This window comes from Emydura macquarii, unplaced genomic scaffold (genome assembly GCF_026122565.2).
Source record: "Emydura macquarii macquarii isolate MOO-44397 ecotype Brisbane River unplaced genomic scaffold, CSIRO-AGI_Emac_v2 contig_295, whole genome shotgun sequence".
NCBI classification, from domain to species: Eukaryota; Metazoa; Chordata; order Testudines; family Chelidae; genus Emydura; species Emydura macquarii.
The window spans coordinates 1411698-1437136 of NW_027130432.1; the positions used below are offsets into that span (position 1 = coordinate 1411698).

The window sequence follows — 25439 nt, forward strand, 5'->3', positions numbered from 1 at the left end:
ACCTTGTATACAGAAGTAATTTGATTAAAATATGGTGTTCATGTTAACCTTCTGAAAACTAAGCTTTCTACACCTGGATCACACTTCTTTCAAATGGAAATTACAATGAAATAATTTAATGCAACTAGAGAAAATGCACCTGTGATTATATGAATTGTATTCATTATAGAAACTTCTGAAGATTGTACTATAGGTCATCAGAAAAATAACTGCCTTAATTCATTCTGAATAGCTGTTCTTTGCTACACTTCTGCTCTTTCATGCTGCAGTTTGTTTAATTAGGCAGGTTTATTTCCAAGCCATTATTAAAATGTCCACATCACCATCCTGGGGTCATATTTTTCAATCAAACAAATATCCACAAATATTTCTATGCTTTCAGGTTCTAAGATAGCAAGCCTTTCAAAGGATGGTGTTCGAATAAGAAGTTATTTTTCATATACAGAAGTCTTAACTATTACATTTGGTAAAAATCCAATTCAATGTTTATCAGACACTGCATTAAGGGTATTAGTAGTGATTCAGCTATTTCAAACGCAGCTCAAATTAGATTACCCCAACATTCAATATAGTTCTTAATTATAAGGGTTCTGATCAGCAAATATCCGTATCCAAAGTTTATCTTCCACAGATTTAAGATTTAACTATGAAACTCTGAGAGAAAAACAAAAACCCTGTCCATTCCAGAACATTTACTTCTAGATAACTATAAAACAATTAAGAAAATGAACAACTGTTGAAATCTCCATTACAAGCCTAAATACTTTCCATTAAAAATTGAACATTGGATTCATAAGGAAATAAAGCTACATTTTCTAAACATTATCAAACATGGATTATATTCTGACCTATAATATTCAACCTTCTTTTGAACTATTAGTAAATTGCTTTGTACCAACATGCTGTTATAAATATTTCTTCAAAGAATATTAACTTTGCTTGAAAACTGATAAAATCTTTCAATATAAATCACTGCAAGGTTACACTTACTGTCATGGACACCCTTGAGGAATCTGTAGGCTTTGCTTCATAAATCATGGATTTTAATAAAAGTCATTGTGATAAAATTCAAATGGAGATTAATAGTCAAAAATCTCTCTCTTAGAAGGGCATAAGAACTTCCAATTATACATTTGCAGGATTTAAAAATAATCAAAACATTGTTTCCAGTCCTATATTTTAATTCTTTACTTGATCAAAAAACCCTATAAATCTTCAAATAACCCTCTAGTAAAGGGAAATGCTCTTATTGAGAATGCTAGTAAAATGATGCTGCTAGTAACAATTACACTTAAGTAAATGGTTTACAGATTTGCTAAAACCTCTCACTGTCTATCTTTAACAACAATGTAACAGACTGATATCAAGAATAAAAAATTCCTTAATTAAACTTTATTAAGGTCCAGAGAGATGAAAGTTAGAAAAGCTGATGTACTGTTTCTAGGGAAACAGAGGTATAATCTGATGGAATTCTCTAGTTCTAATGGGCTTCTCTTGACACAATAGCTAAAAAATGCCCAAGGATATTCAAAACATTTCACAAACAATCCATTTCTTTTTAAAAGTGATGAGCGTCAGTGTTGATTATACACCAAAAAGCGAAACAGCTGTCAGAGACTAACTTCATCTGGATTTATTATGAACAAATGTCATTGCACATTTTCATATTAAAACCAACTACTAAACAGCTAATCAGATGTTAGATAAAACTACAAAGCTCTAGTTAAAAGATGCAAAAACAGCACATTCTGAGACTCAAAACTGCTATTCATTACTTGTGATTTATTTTAAGCAGAAATTACTAAAAAACAGCTGTGAACAGAAAAAGGGGGCTGGAACAGTGAGATGATCTAACAGTAATGCACAATTGATCTAAGAGCCCATTCCCATCAGGTAATGGGTGTCCTCAACTCCTAATGAAATTGACAGGAATTGAAAGAACTCAGTACATCAGAGGATCAAACCCAAAGATGCACATATCAATACACGGATGCCTAAAGCTATATACCCACATTACTATTTGTGGAGGCAACCAAATTTGAAATATTTTGCTTGTGTCTCAGCCATTTTTCTGTTTATAGACAAAGTTTTTAAATTATTTTCAGAGCTATTATAGCTGTGGAAGAATGAATGTGTTCACTTCTACTTTTAGGAACCACGTTACTATCTATGTTCTGATTCTACACTGTTGTTAGCAGTTATTTCCTTTCTTTCACTGGTAATGAGTTAGGTGATGTATGTTCTCTAACATGTGTATGTTCTTCTAACAATATAATAGACAGAGAAAACAGCTTGATTTTCCAAATAGGTTAAGATTGTTGTTTAATAGGTTTTCTCCTCAACCTTTGTGGAGGCAATATGTTAAAATTTCCATTTTACTGAGTTAAAGTGAAAAGAAGTTTTATAAGTAATACACCAAAACTAAATAAACTTTATACATAATCGTGCAATGTCAACTGCACAGTTAGCCGAATTCTCGCTAGAAAAATCAAAACTTTAAATTAAATTAAATTGTGGGGTAAAAACTCTCTCTCTCTTATTTAAATGTACTATAATTTTATACAAATTATTTTAACTGGTCATTTCCACAGTTTTAACACATCGGATTGTTTTGTTATTGTAATATTCTCTATAAGTTAAGAAAGCACACAAAACTTTAAAAACACTGAAGAGAAAAAGTTACAGTGGGTTACGATTTTCTTATGTAGCAGGTTGCTAACAATTCACATAGAAAGCTTCATGTTCTGAGCTCAAAAGAGTAATAACTTGTCAAATTTTAGCTTTTGAAATATAATTAATGTGGTGGCTGTAAGATGACCTAATATATGTCAATTTATGTTTCTAATGTAGACATACCTTTACACATAATAGATTCTCCATGCAGATATATTTTACTTGGTGAACATGAGATACTATAATGATAAGTGCTACAGAAAATCCTGAAATAGAAAGGTTAGAGAACAGTCTTTAGGGAATTAAATCAAGTTGTCTTTTTCCTGCAAATATAAGATTAGGCAAAGGAAGATATAAACCATATCTGAATAAATATGGGACTGTTAACTTCATTTCGACGCATACATTCTCACTACATCACCACACCCACATAAGAGTATTTAAAAACAAGCCACATAAGACTTCTAAAACAAAACAAAAAACCTATACATTTAGAAATACATGTTTTTTTGTAAATTGCCTCTTGCTTAAATAAGGCAATTTCAAAAGCTAAAATTCAACAAGTTATTACTTCACGGGATGTTATAAAACTAGATATTTAAGCAATTAAAAATAAATAAAAATGGAAGAACTTAATATTTCAGTATGATTAATTTGATTTATTTGCTGTAGTGTAGATAGGATATGAAGAAGAAAGTCCCAGCCTATTCTAATACAGGAGACTTCCTCCCCTCCACTTACTTGTTGGTTCCTTGTGGGAATAAAGAAATTAAAAAACAAGATAATTATAGACTTAGTCCAACAGCAATAGCTGTAAACAAAAACCAACAGCATTCTCCCAGTCAAAATTTGTTCCAAAGGCTTCAGGCAACACAATATCAGGAACTAATTTTACCTTTAGGCAATATTTTACAATTAACCTCAACCAGTCAAGTGTGCCTCTGTAAGTGTAAAAATTACACACATTTTATGGCTCAATTTGAGCACTTGAAAAATATTGCACAAATTTTTCATGTTTGTTCCCTAATCAAGTGAACAGCCCACTGGTATTTGCTGACATACTTTGGCATTTACATTAATGGAATTGTGTGGTATATTAGACCAAATACAACTTATGTGCTTCAGTGTGTAACCAGAGGAGTGTCTTTTTATTATTTTTGTACAGTGCCTATCAAAAAGGGACTCTGGCATCTATGTTGTACCATAATAAAATAAATGAAATTGAGTGCATTACCATCAGAGACCACAACAGCTGTAAGAAACCACGAGGCACTTTGTCATATCAACCAACATGGTTACTCAAGTTTTTGGTTCTTGAAATCACCACAGAACTTCTAGTTTGCTATACAGCAGTACACAGAAATTAGATCCTTTGTGTCACAGAATACACAGAACATTGCTCCTAAGAATATCAAGAAAGAGGATCACAACAAGAGCTCCATGTCTGTACACCTCTCACTTAACATGGAGCTCTGATGTACTTACACTGACAGTAGAAATGGGTGAACCAACAATGAACATAAACAATAATGTTACATGCTAATAAATAAGTAATCATTTTAGCTTACCTGCCTATCAGTACCTGAGGCCTGTCTGACTCGCTTGTGATACCAAAGACATCAGGAATTAAATCACCATTGAAGCTGAAAATGTAAAAACAAGCTATGTCACCTTTATTAACAATGTTCAGTCTGACTATTATAAATCAGCCCTTCTGTATTTGGGATTCGAAACACTGAAGAACTTTATTCTGTGCATTCGCCTCCGAAGATTCAGTTCTATTCTGAACTGCTCAGTTGCAGGTTTCATAGAAATAACTCATGTTATAACTCATGTCATGTTAAACCATGACAATGACAACCAGTGTCTCAGACAGTTTAGAAAATGTAACAAGAAACATACCTATAGTTATAAACCTTGTATTTCTTTGTATCAGATTTGAGAAAGCACAAACTAATCTGGGTTTAAAAAAAAAAAAAAAAAAAAAAAGTTATCCTCTAACCAAATTTTTCCCAAGTTTGAATAAGTCCCCTTTTATGCCTTCTCTGATTCCAAGTGACTCTTCAACACTCCCACAATCCCTCCCCTAGCCAACCTATTAGGGTATGTCTATACTGAGGGCATTGCATCAGGCTCCATGAATCGATGCAGCAGGATCGATTGAGCAGGCAGTGGAGACCTGCACAACTGATCCCGGAAGTGCTCTCCACCCAGAAGTTCTCTCTGCCCCACTCAATAAATCCCCCCCACCCCCGAAACGAGTAACACTGCGTCAACCAGAGGGTGTTTCCTGTCAGCACAGTGCAGTGAAGACACCATGGTAAGTGAAAGTTAGTAAGTCAACGGGAGACATGCAAGTTTCAGTACGTAGCTTGCATATCTCCCATCAACGACACTGGCAGTGTAGACTAGGCCTTAGAATGATTTGTTAACTATCTCTCAACCAACATCCTTCTAGCACAGGGGCTCTCAAACGTTTTTTGCTGGGACCCCCGTTGAAAGTATTTCAGGCTGTGACCAACCCCCCACCCATGCCACCCTTACCTGCGTGCACGGGCACTGACAGCTTGCAACCCCTCCTTCCCCAATAATAACCTTGTGACCACCTGATGAGTCACGACCCCCAATTTGAGAACCCCTGTTCTAGCAGATCTCTCTACCTTTCTCCTCAATCTTCCTATCCTGACGATATCCTCAGAGGTCCTATCAGTTCTGGTAACCTATCTGCTTCTCCTAGGTCAGTTCTCACTTCAAACCTTGCCTACAATATACTCTGAAGTAAACAGCCTCAATGAACATAAAATTTGAATGTACTGGGGTCATGAAGAAGGGATGCTTATTTAGAGGTTGGAAAAATGACATAAGTAGTATGACAGATACATGGAATATCCAAAGACTAAAAGTACATACTTTATAAATGTTATATGTATCTGTGTGATCTAGGGATTATGTTCTAGCTCCATCAGGGGAGGTACAGGAGTTTCCTGCAGGAATAAAATCACTTGGTGGGGAAAGACAGATAATTAATGCAAACCACTAGGCCTGTAACAAATTTAATGAAACCTCCACCCTGGGGAAAACTGCACAAAACTGATCTGACCCAGTTGAAGACACCCGAGCAAACAGAAATGAAAACAGTAAAAAGTGACTGTTCAACTACATGGAGAACGGTCACTCTCACTGCATCCAAGAACTGACAAGAGGTATTGGCCTTACTGCAGGACCTAGAGTACTATGAAACGAATCAGGGTCCTATGTGGTAGACAAGTATTGTGGTAAGCATGCATGTAAACTGTTTATTTTTTAAGCTAGGTTTTCTCTGTAATGCTTTTGTTCTGAATAAATACTTGATTTTATGAACACTGGCTGGTCCCTGAGAGACCAGGACTGCAGGTGCAGAACGAAAGACAGATCAATTGAAGTGATCACAGTAAATTGCAGCCTAAACACCTGGTCTAGAGGGAGGGAGCCAGGAGACTTCACCCCGAGGAAAGGTGACAGCCTGCAGCCTTGATGATTTCACATTGTTTTCAGACTTAAACATTAAATATTTTTAATCTTTAAGTGTTTAATTTGATGTTTAACAATGTCAAATTAAATTTGCCAAATATTTTGTTCAAATTTATTTCTTCAAGTTTTGTTCAAGGTAAGATGCCATACATACTTACTCCATAATTAGAGGCTCATCATGAAAAGTCTTATTTAACTCAGTCTTACGATTAGAATCTGAAAACAGAGAAAGCATTCAACTGATTAAGTTGCACACATTTCATAACATTAAGAGACCCAGCTGTCTTTATTATAATATATTCTTTATTAACTTTAGGTCTTCCAAAGCTATCTAGTGATTTTGTTTCTTGGTCATTCTATATATTGCCAAAAACGCAGCCAGTTTTCAGCATAAACAATATAACTGACTGCTTTGAGCTCCATGTAAATTCTAATTGCCAGAGCCATAAGGAAAGGCAAATCAAATACTCAGCTATGGAACACATGCATCCTTAGCCATGTGGAGGCTCAACAAAATTACAAAAATAATCCTTACCACAAAAATCCATTTCTACCTAGGTTAGCAATCTCAAATTAATACTAAAACGTAGATTAAAGAGTATGAAAATGTGGTTAATGAGGATTATCTGAACCTATTAGGACAAAAGGGTGTCCAGATATAACATTTGCACAAAATCTATCTGAAAAGCACTCTTCATTCAGTGTGTTGTTCAAAAGATTGCATAGTAAAAGGCACTTCCCAGCATATGCAAAATGTGTGTGAAATAAAGATAGCTAGATTATTGGAAACATCCTCTGAATAGGAAATGGCATTTTACAGTCATTTGTTAATTTTAGCTTTTATAATTTGTAAAATTACATGCAAAAGGGACAAAGTTCAGATTGTAGCACAACATAAATTGGGAGGAATAATTATCAATGATGAGACTATGTGGAAGTATAAACTGGCTGGGAACCCTGCACTGCGCTCCCCTGACAGACCTCTCAAACCCCTCATTCATCTGTCCCTTGCATACCTCTGTCTATCCTCCTCCGGTTTCTTTCACCCCTCACTTCCATCTTCCGTTCCCAACTTCCTGGGTGTGCACCAGTACTCTGTCCTTCTATCTTCCACACCTTCTATCTCATGCAGGAATATAACCTCTCCACTAACACTATTTTATGCCTCTCATTCACCTAGGTCTCCCGAATTCACCCTCAGACAACTGGCAATGCCCTGCATCCTCCTGTTTGTGCCTCACTCCATGTCAACCCTTCATATTCTTCCCAAATCCTCTGGTCATCTCATGTCCCCTCCTGGACATGCTCCAATGCATTTCCCCAGTCTGCTACTTCACAGTCCATCCGTAGAACCTGCAAATCTGCAGATATCCACTGTATATGCACAGATGTTTGCAGATCACAGATAGATGCAGATCCAAATTTTGTATCTAGAGCCCTGCAAATCTGCCGATATCCACTTTATATCTGCAGATATTCATATCTACCATGTTTGCAGAATGGATGCCAATACAAATTTGGTATCCACACAGGGCTCTATCAATTCCCCCCACCTCTGACTCATCCCAGCAGCAACATTACCTGAAGTCAGTAGTAGCAGCTTAATTTATACTTCACAAATATTTTAATATTGACTGTTTAAATAGTGCTTTTATACTACTGAAGACTCTTTAGCCTTCCCATTTCTCCCCAAAACTTCCACCTAAAAGCTGATTCTCAGCAAGATCAGCAAAAATGGAATAACTTGGAATTTCTAAACCAAACCATTTTATTAAATGTCATGAGCCCAGAAATATTAGGATAATATTGACAAATGAAGGGGAGGTAAATTTTCATAACTCTGCATCCTATTTTTTATCCATCTTCTCAGAGAAACTTTAGCCTAGAATAAAAATAATTATTCTTAAGGATGTGGGGAAGTTGGGTAGAGGCAGAAAGAAGGGGGGAAAAAATGAGGTTTATAGTAAGAAACTAGCTGTGAGCTGGCTACTGCTACTCCATAATAAAGAGCCTGATTTTTTTACCCTCTTACCCAATGTAGTTCTACTACAAAATGTTATGCAGATGTGAAACTATAGATCTGCAATAGATGCTTGATCAGTATTTCTGTTATAAACACAAACAATGGTTATGTTGTCCAGTATATTCTAATTAAGTATTTTTATTATTATTATTTAACAGTAATACCAACTTACCTAATGTTTGATTGTGTCCCCAGAAAATGATAACAGATAGTTCATCAGTGACATGATTTTTTGGTTTTGTTGTCAGGAGGACATCCATTTGTGAATCACCATCATAATCTCCAGGAACCACACTTGTTATCATAACACTCTGATCTCTACAATTATAAAATTAAATTTAAATGTGCAAATGGATGTGTGATTAAAATCTGTGACCCCTAAAAATCTTATAAATGCATAGACTAATAATTTTTTTTCTTTTTGCAACAGGTAACATTACATGAAATGGCACAGAATCCCTTCCATAAAGTAGGATGGAAGTTTTAGCCCTAAACCATGGCAAAACATTCTCCATCTTTATCCTATACACTCTTTTCACAATGTCCAGTACTTGCAAGACCTTACTAGTCCCATATCATAGCAACTTATCACTGCTGGCCTTAAAAACCCTATTTTAGACACAAAAAACCCGCTGGTAGCTAAATCATAAAACATGATGTCTAAGCAGTAGGGACCGGAGCTCTAAATTCTCTTTTGCTGTGTCTTATTCTGACTCTAATACTATCTTTTGTTTTCTGTTGTCATTCTTTTGGTTCACAAGCACATTGTTCATTGAGCACCTGGGCTAACAAATGAGAGCCTGAATGTCAGTGCACCTGTAATCATGTGTTTGCATGTGGAAATGTGTGCCTATCCTGTGCATGAGTTCTCAGTTTGTGCCAACTCGTGTACAGTTACACACACACACACAAAATATGTACATAAGGATATTTTGTTTTCTGTGCATACAGTAGGTGGGAGTTTGCAGAGGAACTGAAAAGTCAGGTTTATTTTCTGCATTAAAACACAAAACACATTATTTGATCTGTTTTAGGAAGAAAGGCAAAATAATAGGGAGATATAAATAACTAAAAACAAAACCTATAGATTACTAAATTCTTATTTCCCCCAACTTCTCCCAGAGAATGCATAAAACCTAGTAAAGTACAAACAGTACCAAATGGCCTTTCATGTTATGATTCAGCAAGCTCATCTTTCAAGTTTAAAGCTTGAATTCTACGGGCAAACTGAATTACACAATTTAACAGACAAAAAACAAACTAGAAAGGATCCTAATCACGCTCCCACTGGTCTTGCTCCCAGTTCAGTCAGTCTTAACCAAAATGAATGCTTCCATTACTTCACCATTAAGATATTACATATCATACTTACTTCATTGACAACTTGACTTTGGGTTTAAAATATGGCTCCTTTAGGTCTGCCAGAAAGATAAGTAATTCACTGCCTGAAAAGGAAGCAAATATATAGCATTAAATTAATGAATAAACCCTATTAGACATTGGCTTTATAAGAATGAATACAATATTTAACAAGTTCTGGATGAGATAGTTTGCACCTTCAAGTATAATTGCTCCTCACAGCTAAGGAAGAAAAAATATTAAAAAGGTCCCTCATGACCAAGTCTCATTTCTTTCTGCTTCAAAAGAGGTAAAAGGGGAATATTTTTTCTCCAGAGCACTGAGCTTCATTTCAAATTGAAGTGAACTTAACTTCAAAATAGTTTTCACTGTGATTAACATTAAGAGTGAAGTCAAGTCACCTGCAATGAATACAAAAATTTTAAAGGCATGTAAGCCCTAATTTAAAAAGCTTGCAGTTATTCTGTCTGCAAAGATAACCTTTCAAATGGTGAACCAAATGTTGCATGATCTAATACTGCCTTCCTAAATCTGCAGACAGAAGCCGCTGCAGAATGAAACTCACAAAATTGTGCTCAATTTCTCTGCAGCTGTTATTCAGATTCCAGTAGAGTCTGTTTCTGTTCAAATGACAACTGTCAGAATCATTGTACAACAGCTTAATAAAGATCTAATGTACTATGTGGCATAACGTGACCAGGTTCTTTAAAAAAATATCCCTAAATTCCACTGCAATGTTAATTTGCATTTCTATGAAATGCCCTCCATTCCCATACTGTGCCCAAATATAATCATGGTTCATAGTTGAAAATACTCATTGATATAACTGATGCTTATTTGCAGTGCTGATCATTCTTGCAGTCTTTTTCTCCTGTGCTCTCGACGTAACCCAGATCCACGAACCTTGGCTGTCACGATTTTACTTAGGTCAGCGGTTCTCCACCTTTCTGATACCAGGGACCCCTAAACTGTGTCAGGGAGATCTCAGGGATCTGCACTGGTCCAGATTGGTCCCTGAGAAACATTGATCTAGGTAACTTAGTTCAGAAAACTCTATGTGTGTAAGAGAAAGGAGAAGCTTGAGGGCATCTTAAATGGCTCCTCTTTTAAGATCCCCAGGCTACAGCTACTGCAGCGTTCTCCAGGCAGCCCAAGTGGCCAGCCTATACTTTTGGTTCTGCCTGTCCCTTTGCTGCAAGCTGTACTTCTCTGACCTCCTACTGCCTGGCTCCATATTTAGTGCAAGAAATGCACACTCTAAATGAACTCCCCCTTGTAAGGAAAGCTGGAGAGCAAGAGGAAGTTGCAGGCAGGTTTCAACAGATACAAAACGTTAGGCATTTGGCTTCAGCAAAATGGCAAATTCTATGCCATTTTCTGTAGCCATTTAATTGTAGTCCACAGGGCCATGACTGAAATGAATGGCAGTCTGCACCTCTCAAAGGTGCTCCTTCAGGCTCCCTGCAAATCCAGGAAAATATCCATTCATAATTCACATTTTCAAGATTATTTCCAAAAGCTTAAGATCTAGATTTTTTTTTTTAAAAGGAAACTGGTATTTTGGTACCCCATTCTATGACAAGGGATGAAAGATGTGGCAGATTTCAGGGCCATGGAATGACAGAATACATAGTGCGCTGTATATAAACACAAAAAGTGGTACTGGAGCGATTCATGAGTGAGAATGGTCTCACTTTTTTGGAGCAAGAGAGGGACAGAGTAGCACAGACTCCTTTGGAGGAGGTGTGTGGTTAAGAGTTGGATCTTGCCTAATTCTGATAGCTCTGGAGAGTTTTGCCCCCTAAACATTCAATCTCACTGCCTAAACTGTGGACCCATAGAGCTGCTCCTACTCGACAAAAACATTTGGATCCTCAGTACTCTGGGGTTCAGTAGTGCCAAATAAACCTTCCACATTTTTGCGCTAATCAGATCCAGATGCTTAATCCAGGTTTTTGCAGCAGAATGAGACCAGCTATTCTGGGGTTGAATATGTAGTGGAAACACGGGGGCAAAAACCACCTGGATTCAGAAGGATACAGGTGCCTGTTCTGGGTATTTGTGCTACTGCTGCACCAGGATTTGGATTTACTTGACAAACTGGAAGCAGCTAGCCTTGTTCTCTCCTCCTGCAGTAGAATTAGAGATGTTGGGTCTGAAAATTAACTAGATACAAGTGCCAAATTTGGGTTTTTGCAGTGCTGTTGTTGCACCAGCTTGCTTTGAGATCTAGATATTCTTCATGCACTAGGAGCAGCTAGACTTGTTCTCTGTTCTGATATAGTTTGAAAACTTGGGTTAAAAAAACCCAATAGGATCCATTTATCACCAGCTTTTACATTTAGCTCTGGTGTAAGAGAGAAAGTTCATTCTCTTTTCAGATACCAGGGGTGTGTGAATCAAGGTATTTTGCAGCCACTCTAGTCTGAGACTGATATAGAAAATAGATCCTCCAATCAGAAAGCCAAGAGAGCATTCTGGCAGCAACCCTTGCCATCCAAAAGTACACTGAGAATGATTAGAGCTGGACTTTTTACCAGAGTACTGCCCATGGAGCTCTAGTGCTACTTCCAACATGTAGCAGCCTGCCCATCAACCCTCTCTTTGTACTGGCCTTCAGATATCCAGGCAGGGCTTTAGTTACACAAATGTGGATTACATCCACCCCAATCAGCTTACCTCGGACTGCCATCCGCAGTCTAGTCATCTGCACCCGCAGCTCTGTTTTTAGTTGTTTAGAGGCCAGCCCAGCTGTAGCCTCCAGGGCTGATCAGCTTTTCGGGGGCTAGCCCCTCCAAGCAGGTGCCCAAAAGCTGATCAGCAGCTGGCAGGGGAACCCCATGGAACAGCTGATGGGTCAGCTGTTCCACAAGGCTCCCCTGCCAGCCCAACAACTGATTGGCAGTCCACAGGAGAACCCCATGGAACAACTGATTGGCAGCAGGCAAGTGTCATGGAACAGCTGATTGGCGGTCTACTATTGTTTATTTGGGAACAATTTTCTGAAAAGCTGAATCAGCAAAAAATGACTCCACTCATTTGCTGTGTAAAAACCTTATAGCTGTGAACAATAAAAACTTCCCAGTTTTTAACATAGCAGTTTAGCATCAGCAAAAAAACCACGAAAACTGTATGAGAAAATTAAGGATTTTGCCGTTTCTATGCATCCATGATTTCCCAATGTCCTTTTTTTTTTTACCATGGAAACAAGTTTTTCATCTATACATTAGCAGTGTCATGTAAATATGCAGTAGTGACTGGACAGTGTTACCATTTGGCAGCTGTTGTGTGGTCTAAATGAAACTAAAATCAAGCAGGTGGACTTTCCCATGATAAACCATTATACAATCTGACACCAAGGATTTGTTTAGGGCGGTCTCAAAAGGCAAAGAATAAATGGAAAGTGAATTGCACTATGATCCTCAGTAGTGTTTCTTCTCACAAAAGGGTGATATGATGTTAGCAAGACCAATAAGATTGCACTGCCACAACCCATGCTGTACATTTTCTGTCTTCACAGTTAAATATTTAGTTCATATCACAATCATTAAATTTACTTTAAAAAAAAATAAAATGATCTTGCCATATTTAATAATATTTAAAAATTCTTAGGCATATCTTTAAAAAGTTCTTTCAAGAAAGCTGTTGTAAACAGTTTTAAGCCTCAGAGGAGCAAGAGGAAAATGATCACCCCTTGAGATTTATCCTACACCTTAGGAAAGTCATGACATTACTTCAAGTTTTGTTAAGTCCATCTTCAATACAATGCTGATTTGGAGGGGGGGGGGTGTCAGGATGTGACCATTAAATGACATGCTTTAGAATATAAGCTAATTCATAACAATATTGTCCAAAAGTCTCCCAGTGACAAAAACGTCAACATTTTGTTTCACAGAGACCAGAAGCCCATGGTCAAGGGACTTATTAACACCTGCACCCTGTTTTGTGAACATCACAGATAAAATTAGAAATTAACTTGTGTTAGTATCAAGACCATTAATATTTAACACTTATACCCATTACTTGGTCCCCTATTACATTATATAAGCATAATGGATGGACCTGCCTACACGGGCTGCGCCATTCCTCAGCTAAGGTACCCAGAGACAGGAGCGTTATAAGAGAGAAACTATCTATGGCCTCCATGAAGACGTTTCAGTAGCCCCGGTGGACTGGGACCCGTCTCCGCTGTTAAGGGACTGCCCACTCCACCCCATCGCCCCTAACGGCTGGGGGCGCTCACGTCCTCCCCCGCGCGCTCCAGTCGCCCCAGGTCCGGGCCCAGCCCTTCCCACACTGACCGCCCCTCAGCACGAACAGGTCCGTCTGCTTATCCGAGTTGAAGTCTCCGAAGGCCGCCAGAGTCCCGAAGGCCTCGGCGCCGAAGAGCTGAGCGGTGACATTCTGCAGACCCCGGGCAGCCCTCAGCAGCCCCAGCAGCAAACACAGACCAAGTAGGTAGTGGCGCCCCATCCTCCGGCACCGCACCTCCAGCCGCGGTCGTCGCCAACATCACTTACGGCAGTGGGGGGGGGAGGGCCGTCACAATTCCCACTTCACTTCCGGGACTGACCGGGCGCTTTGCGACAGTGTCGTGGGGTGTGTACGGCAGGTCGGGGTAACAACAACGGCCAACTTCGGTCTGTCCCGGAGCCGCCGGAGCAGGCGCCCGGCCGCGGGGGAGGGGACGGGGAGTGGTAGCTGTCGTCGTCAAGTGGCGGGTCTTCTTTGGGATGGCGTCGCATTTGGCCGACGTGAGCTGGAGGATGTTGGAGCTACGAGCCCGTTCCAAGCGCTCAGGTCTGACCTCTTCGACTGGATGGGGAGCGGGCTGCGGGGCTTGGTTTGCTTGCGCTAGCGCTGAGAACAAGGGGTTCGCCCTGTCCTCTTCTTCCCCCAGCTGTTCCTCTAATGCCTCTCAAGACTCAAACGCGCCCTGCTCTCTCTCTCTTTTTCTCTCTCCCTCCCCTCCCGACCCCGGATTCTTTGCTCTCCCTTCCCCCCCGCCTCAGCTGTGGCTGTTACTATTTCTGTCTTATTTGGTCCTCGCTGGAACTGAAGACCCAAGTGCTGCTGCTACTGCACGGTTTTCTCCTCACACTCACAGCTTCTTACCTAACGCTGATAAAGTCGGAGAGAAAGTTTAAGGCTTGTTCAGGCCTATGATAACTCGGATTCTCTAGCCCTGTGGTGCACTTCCCCATTAAACTAGATCTGTCCTTGCTTTCACAATAACTGACTGAGGTGTAGGACTCCATAACTGTAGATCAAATTTAGATCCCTTTCTAAAGCCTAAGTTTTATTCTTTGTTTTTCTTGTTTCACCCTCACTCCTTCCATAGTTTAAAAAAAAAACAAAAAAACTAACATCTCATTCATTTGGAAATCAATTAAATTCTTTTGGGATAATTTTAAGGTTGCTTTAAAAATCTTCTATTCTCTGATACATGACTTTGCTGAGACATTTTAAATTCATGAGTTTAATGAGATGTGTATATTTCAATAAAGTTCAACTCAGCACATGTAAATGAAACTGTTTTGCTTCACAAATCATTGTGACAAGCTGGTGAACAATAATGTATTCTGAAACCACGAATATATTCTTACCTCAAAATCATGAGCTTTTGTCTAATTTTGTTGAGAACCACTGATATGACTTGCATCCTACTCCCTTGAGATGAAAAGTCCTTGGTTTACCTAACAATTTATTGTCATAAACACAAAATAGATTGTAGTGACTTGCTACCTTCTACAAATTGCTTCCCTTAAAGGAAGCAAATCCATATAACCCAAAAAGTCACCTTTTGTAAGAGCTTGTTTGTAGCTCATTCAGATAGTTACTAGAAGAATTCAGTCTTTTAAAGCTGATCGCACTGTCCTGCTTAATTAAATTTAAAAAATGTGCAAGACAATTTTTAACCTAGCATAATTTTACAGTCAATGTTCATGTCTAAAAGGAAAGTGCATATTTAACTACATACTTGACTGTGAAATAAATGTGACTACTTTTGCTTATTTAAAAGGAAATTAAACATTGTTTACACAAATTACATATTTAAATTACATGTTCAGTGCAAAACTTAGTAAGTGTGACTCAAGTTTACAATAGCAAGTGTGAGACTTTCACATTTTACAGTATCCTCTAGAAAATGAAATATAATTTAGGCCACAGTCTTGCAGACACCTGTACATCCTCCAATTACATGTTAAAAGTATGAAAGTGAAGTTTTGCCAACAAAAACTTATAAGTACTGATGAATTAAATAACTGATTTATTGATTGATTACAGTTGTATTAATAGGAATGCACTGCAAATAATACTAGTAGTAGGCCATTCCTGCAATCTGACCTATACAGAGCCTGACTGACTCCAGCAGGATTCCATGCATGTGTAGCTGCCTGCACAGATTTGTCAGCAGGATCAGGGCCTAGTTTTCAGCATCAATTATGAAGACTATAGCCTACTTTTGTGTGTTTATCCACCAAAACAGAAGAGATACCAATTCAAATCATTATTCTCAGCATTGTAATTATGATATAGTATTGCAGATTACTTGTAGCCTAAATCTACACTGGGTTGAAATAGCTGTTTAACTGTGTCACACTTGCTTTGTTTTAGCACAAATATTGTATATTTATTATTAATGGAAGAAGAAGTGATTTTCTGTTGGATCACGTATTTCATCGTGAAGTAGAATGTATGCTATGGGCTTTATTCTGCACATATTGATACCAGTGACAAAACTCCCATTGACTTCACTGGTGCAGGATCAGGTCATATAAAGGGTAAATATTCAAAGCTTTTTTATAATCAGGAATTTTACTGCAAAATAAAGTAATGTTATTTTATATAATCAGTATGGGGGAGATTATTTAAATCTAGGTCGTGTTACTTGGTTGGATGTTTATTAAACTTAAGGCACAAGAAAATAAATTTTTAGACTACAAAAGGGAAAACATTAATAATAATTAACCTTAATTATCCCCTTTATTGTCCAGTGCATCATGTTAATAACTCTACTAACACTGCTTTCACTTAATTTAATGCTGATTGCCTCTAACCCTCACTGGACAGCTTTGAAAATTGCTGTAGTTTAGCCTGAGACGTTTCTGATTAGCTGCATCAGTTTGAAATGGCCAATTTGGACGATGACAGAGCCAGCTCTGCACGTACTTTCTCAAGGTTTGGTAAGTGTGTGGTCTTTCCTTTTTTATGTTTGTTTGTCTTCTGTTTTGAAAAGTGTGATTGCTTGTTGCTGATCTTTTGCAGTGTTAACATAACAATGCCATATGTATTTTGTATTTAATTTGTACTTGCAGTTCTTTTATTTATAATTTTTAAGCAAAACTTAAAGCCCAAGGTTTGAGCTTCTTGTAGGGAAAATCTTCCAAATTTGAAATATCTAATTTTCAGAAGAAAAATATCCATACTTGTGTTGGGTTTTTTTGTGTGTTTTTGTTTATCGCTGCTTTTAGGATGACAGAATCTTGGTTATGAACTTTCCTTTGTATTGACAGTTAAGTCAAAGGTAGTATTAGAGCATGGTTTATCTTCTTTTTTTTGTTTGTGTTAAACCACAAATAGCTTGTTTTTTCAAACATCTCATGTAGCTGGCTGCAGTCTTGAGGGTTGTCTACACTTGAAAGTACAGTGTGAATTTAAAGAACAATAGCTATTCACAAACAACTCCATGTATGGATACTCTTATTCCAGAAAGAAAGTACCTTTTTTCAGTTTAGCTTAATCCACTAGATATTGTACTAATAGCATGAATTTTCATTGGTGACTCTCAGCCAGCTTGCATCTGAAAGCTGTCCACTGCAAGGATCTCAACAAAGGAGCCACTTATGCTATTGTACTTTTCTTTCTCTCTCCCTTCGGTGTTAAAGGAGATGTTTGAGTTCTTGCCTCTGCTGAGAATTTGTCTTCCTACCTTGTTAATTTGTGTAGCTACTCAACATTTCCTACTGATTGTGACAAAAAATAAACAGATTTGTACCCGTTAAAAGCTGATGTTGTCCTGAAGCAGCAGGACAAGCAACGGCAGCACAAAATACTGAGATTTGAGTATCCAGAAAAGTTTCCTGTTTGGTTTGTCGCATTTTCAAGACTCGTGTGACAAACACCTATGTTTATGTTAATGGGTTTTGAGGATAAACTACTGAATCTATACTTTATTGTTCAGCGCTTCTACTGTGTTACATGTCATAAGTTACATCAAGTTCTGAAATCCAATGATAAAATCCAGGTACAGTGTATTATATAAACTGTTTCTTTTACTTCAGAAGATGGAGACATAATATGTAGCAAAAGAAATATGTTTGGAGTTGGTTTCTCTGTCTTGTAAAGGGGGTAATAGAGGACCTCAAAGGTTTTAACACCAGTGAAACAAGGATCATTGGCAAGAGTTAGCTTAATTTCTTGAAACAGTACAGTAAACATTTATATTTGAACAACATTGTATATTGTAAGTCTTCCAAACTCCAAAAACTGTAATTGCTTCCAAGGGCAATCCTGTTTCTCTTATTTTTACTTGGCTGATGCTTAGTTTTTAATGGAATACTGGAAGAAATAGACTGTCAAAATATATTGCATGTTTTCCTAACATTTGATTACAAAGACATTATATGCATACTCTCACAAAAAAAAATTCTTTATAAGATGGAAAGATGTCACTTGACTGGGATGTGCATAGTCAGGCCTAGTGGTTGAAGCAGAAGTCGAGCAGCCAAGAATCTGAGCTGCTAGTCATAACTGGAGTCAGAGGCCAAATGTAAGAGATGAGGGTCAGAGCCAAAGTCAGGAACTGGAGCTGTGGGTCAGAGCTTCATTACCTGGACTGAGGCAAGGCTGGAAACAAGCAGGCACAGGAGTTTATTGCAGCTAGTGGTAAATGCTTTGAGCAGCTAGTGTCCTACTGCTAGTCTTAAGGGCAGGTCTGTTAATCCCCTCAGTCAGTTGGATGATTTGGCCAGTCAGGTGTCTCAATTGGGCCCAGAGGAAGGTTTTCAGCAGAGTAACTTAGGAAGAGAAGCCGATAGGTTGCTGGATGGTTGGAAGCATTCTTGATGTACACTAACGCAGGAGCCACAGTTACTGTTAAAAGCAATAATCCATCTCACCTTAAAGTGGAAAGAAAAGCTGATAGTAATATGACTGGTTCCAATTGAAATAGTTTGGTCCAAGTATTCAATAACAGATGTAATGGAAAGGACAAGATTTAAAAGACCCATCAAAATGTCTTGCCTTAACCTTCTGTAACAGGATATGGTGAACAAGATGTTATCTTTTACAGAGTACTAAGCTGGTCAGCCATGGTTATTTTAGATCATCTGAAAGTGCATCTGGATCTTACCAGCAAGAAACATCAAGGAGCTGCCAATGCCTCTACTATTCAAAGAATATGAGTTATGGCAGAGTTTGGAGTTCACTAAAGTGCACAGCATTTAGCCAGCAACCTAAATCCAAAATAATGATCTTCCGTCAGTTAGATGCTTCAGACTAAGACAGAGGGCATTTACATTCCTAAACCCCTCATGTACATTTGTAGAGAATGTTTCATTGGAATAATTGGTTCTAAATATGTCTCAGTTGAAAGGGTTATAATAAATTTATCTTCCTAGTCCTAATTATTGCAACATGCTTTTGTTCTTTTCATTTATTAATAATGCATATATAGCATGTATAATACAGATAAATGTGCTCATTGAGTTTTGTTGGGATGAATGTGGGACTGACATAAGTACTCATTCACCATTTAAAAAGTAGATTCAAGTCATCTTTAAACTTATAGTTTTTGATTCAGTGAACATTTATTGAGGATAAGAGTTTGACTTTTGGATGGATGTGTGGGGATAGAAGGTTACAGTGTGGTGGGACAAGGCAGAAAAGGGATGGCACAGATAATGGCAGATTAAATTAGGAAAATGTGAGGGATGGTTTATAGGTATGGATTGTGTTTAGTACAGAGCTAAATTACTGGAATGGGAGTGGACAGCGAGGATTGGTGGCTCCGACAAAATGAGTGAACTTTGTAGAGGAAGTATGGGAAGGAATCAGAATATTTTTTTTAAATTAACAATAAAACACTTGGGACCATGGATGCCAAAAACAGATGAGACCTTACAGGTGCTGTCTATTTCAACACCAATTTGAATCCATCAGACTACTGTTGACATTATAAGGTCAGGGCAGTTGGGTATAGGATGTGTACAGGTCTAGCAGAAGGTGAAAGAGTAGGAAAAAGTAAATATAAATACAAATTAGAGAACCTAAAAAAATGATGGACTCAGCAAAACATATGAAAACATTGCTTCAGTTGATTTGCTTGTAAGTTTGCATCCTTCCCCTATACCCTATCTGTTTTTCATCTACTGAGGTTATTATGTTTACATATTATTACAGGCACATGGTCCCTAACAAATATGAGTAATGGATAATGATGATAAGGTTTATGAAGTGCTTTGAACATAAACAGATCTAAAAATGTGCTAGATGATAATAACTGTGACTATAAATGAAAATACACATTTGGTCTCAAATTATTAAATTTTTCTTGAATCGCCACAACTGTTTGACATGACATTGTCTTATATTTCTTAGTGGCAGTATTATTCCACAGATTAATTTGGCCTTGCTTGTTTGATCTTCTTGTAACTCATTTTCCATTTCTACCATCTGACCCATGTGGACAAACTCTTGGATCCGCATAGATCCAGTTGCAGGAACAGGACCATAGAGATTAAAGAAGGAATCTAATAAATTAAAGGTTAAAAATTAGTATTCTCTGAAATTTTATTTCTCCCCCTGAATATTTTAATTTAATTCAATAAAAAGAAGCATTTTTTCATTCACTCTAAAGCCTTGATCTCTGACCTCTTAGATTATTAAATTAGTAAAGAAAAATTGTAGTTAAATAAAATGAAGAAAATAATCTGTCACAGATGAGAATCACATTTATGAATCAAACATAATTCATTAACTGAATTCTGGACTCAGTCTTTCAGGGCATGTCACAGATCTACATAACGTCCATGAGTTCTAGATTTTACATTTTAAAATTTGATTTGCTAAAATAAGTATAAAAAGTTTGTAGCCAGATTAGGTATGCGTTTGAGAAGTGTAATTTTTTCCTGCCAACTGACTTTGTAATGCTCACTCAATCAGTTGCCTATTTCAGATGCTGGTAACGAAATACCCATAAGCGTTTTGCTAAAAATGCCTGCTTTTGTCAAACTTTACTTTCCCTTGGAAATTTGCTATCACAATTATGGACGACATGCAGATTAAAGACCCACACTTTCTTGAGGTCGACAGAATTCCAGTAGGTCAAAAGCTACAGGCAAATCTTCAAACATATAACTTTACTTTTGAGAAATCTGAAGTTGAAATTTGGCTCTCTGTAGAAGAACTTACATTATGTATTAACCATTGAGTGGCATGTTTGTAATGCATTGAGCTAGGTACTTATGTGTCTCATTACCGTAGTTGCTGAATGTCTCACTGTCATTAATTGCTTTTTATTATCACAAGACAAGTTTGATGTAGCTAGTCATTCTTCATTTTATGTTCAGAGAACTGAGGCACAGTGTAGATGAAGTGGCTTGCCCAAGATCACACAAGAAATCTATGGCTGAGTCAGGAGAATTGAAGTCACGTCTCTTGAGTCCCTGTCCCATTCCTTACCCATTACTCCATCCTTCCTACAGTATGAGAAGTAAATTAGGACACAGAACTTCTTCATTTGTATTATTTATTATGAATCTTCAGGCATTGCAGTACATTCTCATAATGGAAAAGCTAAGGGATGAGGTTAGACAGTGACAATAACTTGTCAGAGATGTGGTTACTATTTCTAAAATATGAAAAAAGATTTTTTTAAAAGTAACTTAAGAAATAGACATTGTTATTGTAAAACAAGAGTAGTCTTTAGCATTTATTCTATTAATATAAGGAAATAACAGAGTTGTTGAATGTTTAAACTTTTCCTGTGTCAGCCCTTACTCATAAAATTGTCATAGGTCTTTGCCATTATTTGAAATGTGATAGTTTTTTCCTTTTATCTGCAGAGTTTTATAAATAAAGTGTTCATTTTGTTTTGTTTTAGATCTTGATCAATTTATTTCCTAAACTTATTGGTTGAGTTCCTAAGAAGTGTCTTTGTTCTAGATTTCAAAAACTTCATGGGGTATAATACTAAAAAGAGTGAAATGAAGTAGATATAGTAATAATACTAAGCACCTACATAGCACTTTAACATTTATTTCTCACAATATCTCAGTGATGAAGATAAATATCTGCATTTTACAGTTGAGGAAAGTGAGACTGAGATGCTAAATGACTTGTCAGAGGCCACGGAAGAAGTCTGTGTCAGAGATGTAATGAGAGTTCAGTCCTCTGCTTAGACAATAACCCATACCTATCATGTCTCAGTTTTTTCTCAAAACTAGGGTAAGGAGATATTTATAATGTTTTATATGGTTATTAATTGAAAAAGCAGTTGCAGAAAACCCAATTGACAGGAGGGCAAAGCAGAAGCAGTATTGGAAATGTTTGTAGGAATTTAGGAATAGGTGATTGAACAATTGGATGAGGACATACTTGCTTTAGGGCTTTATCCAGTGCCCAGTGAAGTCAGTGGGAAAGTTCCTGTTGGCTTCAGTGGATATTGGATCAAGCCCTTAGTTTGAGGAAAACAGATAAAAGGTGTAGTAGCAATTTGGACTGAGTTTCTTTAAAATGTAAAACTTGGTGCTTAATGAGAACTGAATTTATAAATTAATCCTTAGCCATATAAGCCATGGCCTCATTGCCCTGCCACTGTAGAATCACCTTTAATGAAGAAAGGGTAGTTTAATCCAATACGTTTAATCCTTTGCCTTACTTCTAGGAAGGCTAGTAAGAGAGAATTTTTGTGATGTGGATACCTACTCTGTATGGCTGTGAGAGTCAGCCCTCCAACTCATTTTTACACAGGCATTTCACAGTTCCCCAGTTAACTGCACCTTTGATTGCTCCTGTGTGACCTCCAGAATTGAGGCCTCTAGCTATTGTATTTCTTGAGGCAGAGGCTCGTGACTCTCTCCTTCCAGACTGGGTATTTAGGCTGCAATTCCTCCTGCAATTCACTTTGTTCACCATAGAAAACCTGACTTCAGTTCAGCACCTGGAGTCCTGTTTTCTCTTGTAGGCAGTGACAGTTAACCAGTTATCAGGTAGCCTTCATTAAGCTAAGTATTATTTATTCAGGAAAAAATACAGATAGGTTTTATCTTTAAAACAATAAACAATTTACATGCAGGTCTCTAGTTTACCAGATGTTATCCATTTTCCACTTGGAGACTATGATAAGAACCAAGTACTTCAGACCCTTTCTACAGGGTCTGTCTCTCCTGGTCACAATGTCATGTCAGTTCTTGGACTTAGTGAGAGTTACCTCCTCCCTTGTGTCAGGCTGGTCAGTTTTTACACTTCTTGGTTCTTTGTTTGCCTTTAACCCGATCACACTAGTTATGTAACTTACCCAATAGGTGAGGCTTCTCCAGACTGTTTAATGGCCTAGGGATTTGCATTAATTAACCCCCAATCATTTTAGTTCCTTCAGAAAACTCCTGTAACTTTCCCATGAAACTAGAATAAAAACCATAAGCCATTTAGCTACATATAACATTTATAAAGTTAATATAATAGTCTCAAAGATACATACAACATAAAGTGAACACTATAGACTTTGGATAATCCTAGAGCCCTGGGTTTTTTACAAATGTGAAAAAAAACAAAAGAAAATTTTAAAAAAGCCTTGTTGCACAGTGTCACTATATCTCTTTCAGGTTTGGCCAGGCAGCCCTTTCATCATGATGATGGAGGTTGGCAAGGCCAAAATTGAGTGAATAGTGTTGCAAAGTGTCTCACAGCATCATCAAATTAATGATGGAAGGATAGCTAGACCAAATCTGAGTGGTTCTGCAACCCAATTCACCCGGTTGCAGTGTCTAGAGCAAAGAGCTGCAGGATACAGGAGTTGCCGTTGTTTGGGGTGAGTGTGGGATTGGCTTACTATCCAGCCTCCCTTCCCTCCTCACAGGACCAGGACAGACTCACTCTCCTGCCTCCAGAGGCAGGACTCAACCTCAGTCTCTGAACCCAGGGCCTCCCGGCTCCCAGGGGCAGGACTCAACACTTCCTTTGGGGGAAAAATTAAATAAAAAGAAAATTCATGGGACTCCAGATATTCCATGTGACTGTAATATCTGTTACAGTGACTTGCTATTACTAGTTGCCTGGTTTGAGTTAAAAACAATATGCTAAAAGAGGAAGGATTCATATTCCAATATGATTATCATAAACCATCCAGTACTGGAAATGTGTGTGAGAGAGATGTCATACAGCAGTGTGATTTAAGGTGATTTGGTAGTATAAACAGTATGAAGAGAGATTTAAATGGTTCATGTGAATATTTTTAAATATCTAGTTGGGTTGGCATAGCAATTGCAGCATTCACATGATTTTTTTCAGTATGTGTAGATACTCAATTATATGTTAACTTTAATATTAGAAAAACTAATTTATTTCTTGATTTTCTGCGAGTGGCAACAATATTGCTGAGCAGTCATATAATTTAAGACACCAGAGGTGAAGAAGCTGAATGAGAGATGATAAAAAGTTACGTTCTTGCTTTAATAGTGCTTCAACAATCTAAGGAGTAAATTTCTTTTTCTGACTTCTAAACCAGTTTGAGGATGCTGTCAGACTTGTAACAATGGAAAATTGAATTCAACTATTGGAATTATTCATTTTTCTAACACATTCTGTTACATTTGTTTGTTAAAATGTTACAGAACTGTTTTCAGTTATATTTTAACAGCAGGTGCATTTGTTCCAGCCACACAATTAATTTGGCAATTTTTATTGCTTCTCTTCTTTCTCTATTAATATGCAAGACTGCGCTTTATGCATGTTCACTGTGCAAACTATCATTAGGGTTGTTCTAAATTAGAAACAATGAATATGGTATTCATAGTAAAAGAACTGCAGCATTTCTCTATGTAAAGTACTGACTAGATTTCATCAGTATGTAAACAATAGAATATATATATTTTTAGTGGTATTCCCCTTTTCCCCCACAATTAAAGTGTTAAGTAAAATGATAGTGTGTCTCGTTTGTTCTCTTCAGCTCAACTCCTGCAATAGAGAATAGAAATCTATGGGGGAAAGAACCTAAATTCTTTTTTTTATGTTATGAGGGTTTTCTGTAACTCTAGGTCAGAAAGCTGGTGGCCTAAACACCACCAGTCTTCTTTGGGCTACTGGACTAAAGGAGATTGTAATTTCAACTCTGTGTATATTGCAACAAGATACATAATGTAAAAGAAAATAAAACATCTAATATTGAGCAACTTCTATGTACAAGAGAATCCTAGAAGACTTTAACTTGCACATAATATCCTTAAATATTTGTGGACTAATTTTTCCTTATAAAGGATGGCAGAGAAAATGTCATACAACTTTTAATTTATTTTTAAAACTTAATCCAGATTTTACAGTCTCTTCAAATCTGGTTTATCATGGTGCACAGAATTTAATAAACACTTTAAGCTTTTATGTTTTGTAAATTCTAAAACAAGAACTGGTGAAGTAATTCAGAGTTGTTTTAAATTTAATAGTTGTGTTTGTTCATGTGGGTTTTTTAAGTGTGGTTTTTCTAATTAGTGTTATGTTCTATTGTTTTTTCCCATTTCTCAACTGTCAGGTTTATGACCATAGTTGACATCCAGTTGTCCAAATTTTCAGATTTGTTTTCTTTTAGCATCCTTGACATTTTTGCTTTTGAAATGTCTTTACCCCGTAAGTGTTGTGTGCTCTACTAATTTATTCA

The 25439-nt window shown here is 37.3% G+C and overlaps 2 protein-coding genes across 8 annotated transcripts in view; one reads left to right on the plus strand and one right to left on the minus strand.

Moving 5' to 3' along the window:
- ITFG1 (integrin alpha FG-GAP repeat containing 1) overlaps positions 1–14060 on the minus strand; it is a 196656-nt gene extending 182596 nt beyond the window's left edge. For both annotated transcript variants that reach the window (XM_067550493.1, XM_067550483.1), the window contains exons 1-5: positions 13867–14060; positions 9579–9651; positions 8379–8524; positions 6342–6399; positions 4242–4316 (exon numbers count right to left, since the gene is read on the minus strand). In XM_067550493.1, the coding sequence (XP_067406594.1) occupies positions 4242–4316; positions 6342–6399; positions 8379–8524; positions 9579–9651; positions 13867–14038 (524 nt within the window). In that variant the 5' untranslated portion in view covers positions 14039–14060. The remainder of the gene's footprint in view (positions 1–4241; positions 4317–6341; positions 6400–8378; positions 8525–9578; positions 9652–13866) is intronic.
- Positions 14061–14172: 112 nt separating this feature from the next.
- Positions 14173–25439, plus strand: part of PHKB (phosphorylase kinase regulatory subunit beta) — a 173798-nt gene continuing 162531 nt past the window's right edge. For 4 of the 6 annotated variants that reach the window (XM_067550516.1, XM_067550507.1, XM_067550525.1 and 1 more), the window contains exon 1: positions 14173–14365. In XM_067550516.1, the coding sequence (XP_067406617.1) occupies positions 14299–14365 (67 nt within the window). In that variant the 5' untranslated portion in view covers positions 14173–14298. Of the gene's footprint in view, positions 14366–16184; positions 16753–25439 lie in introns of those variants that run through there. The other 2 variants (XM_067550534.1, XM_067550542.1) reach the window with 2 other exon arrangements.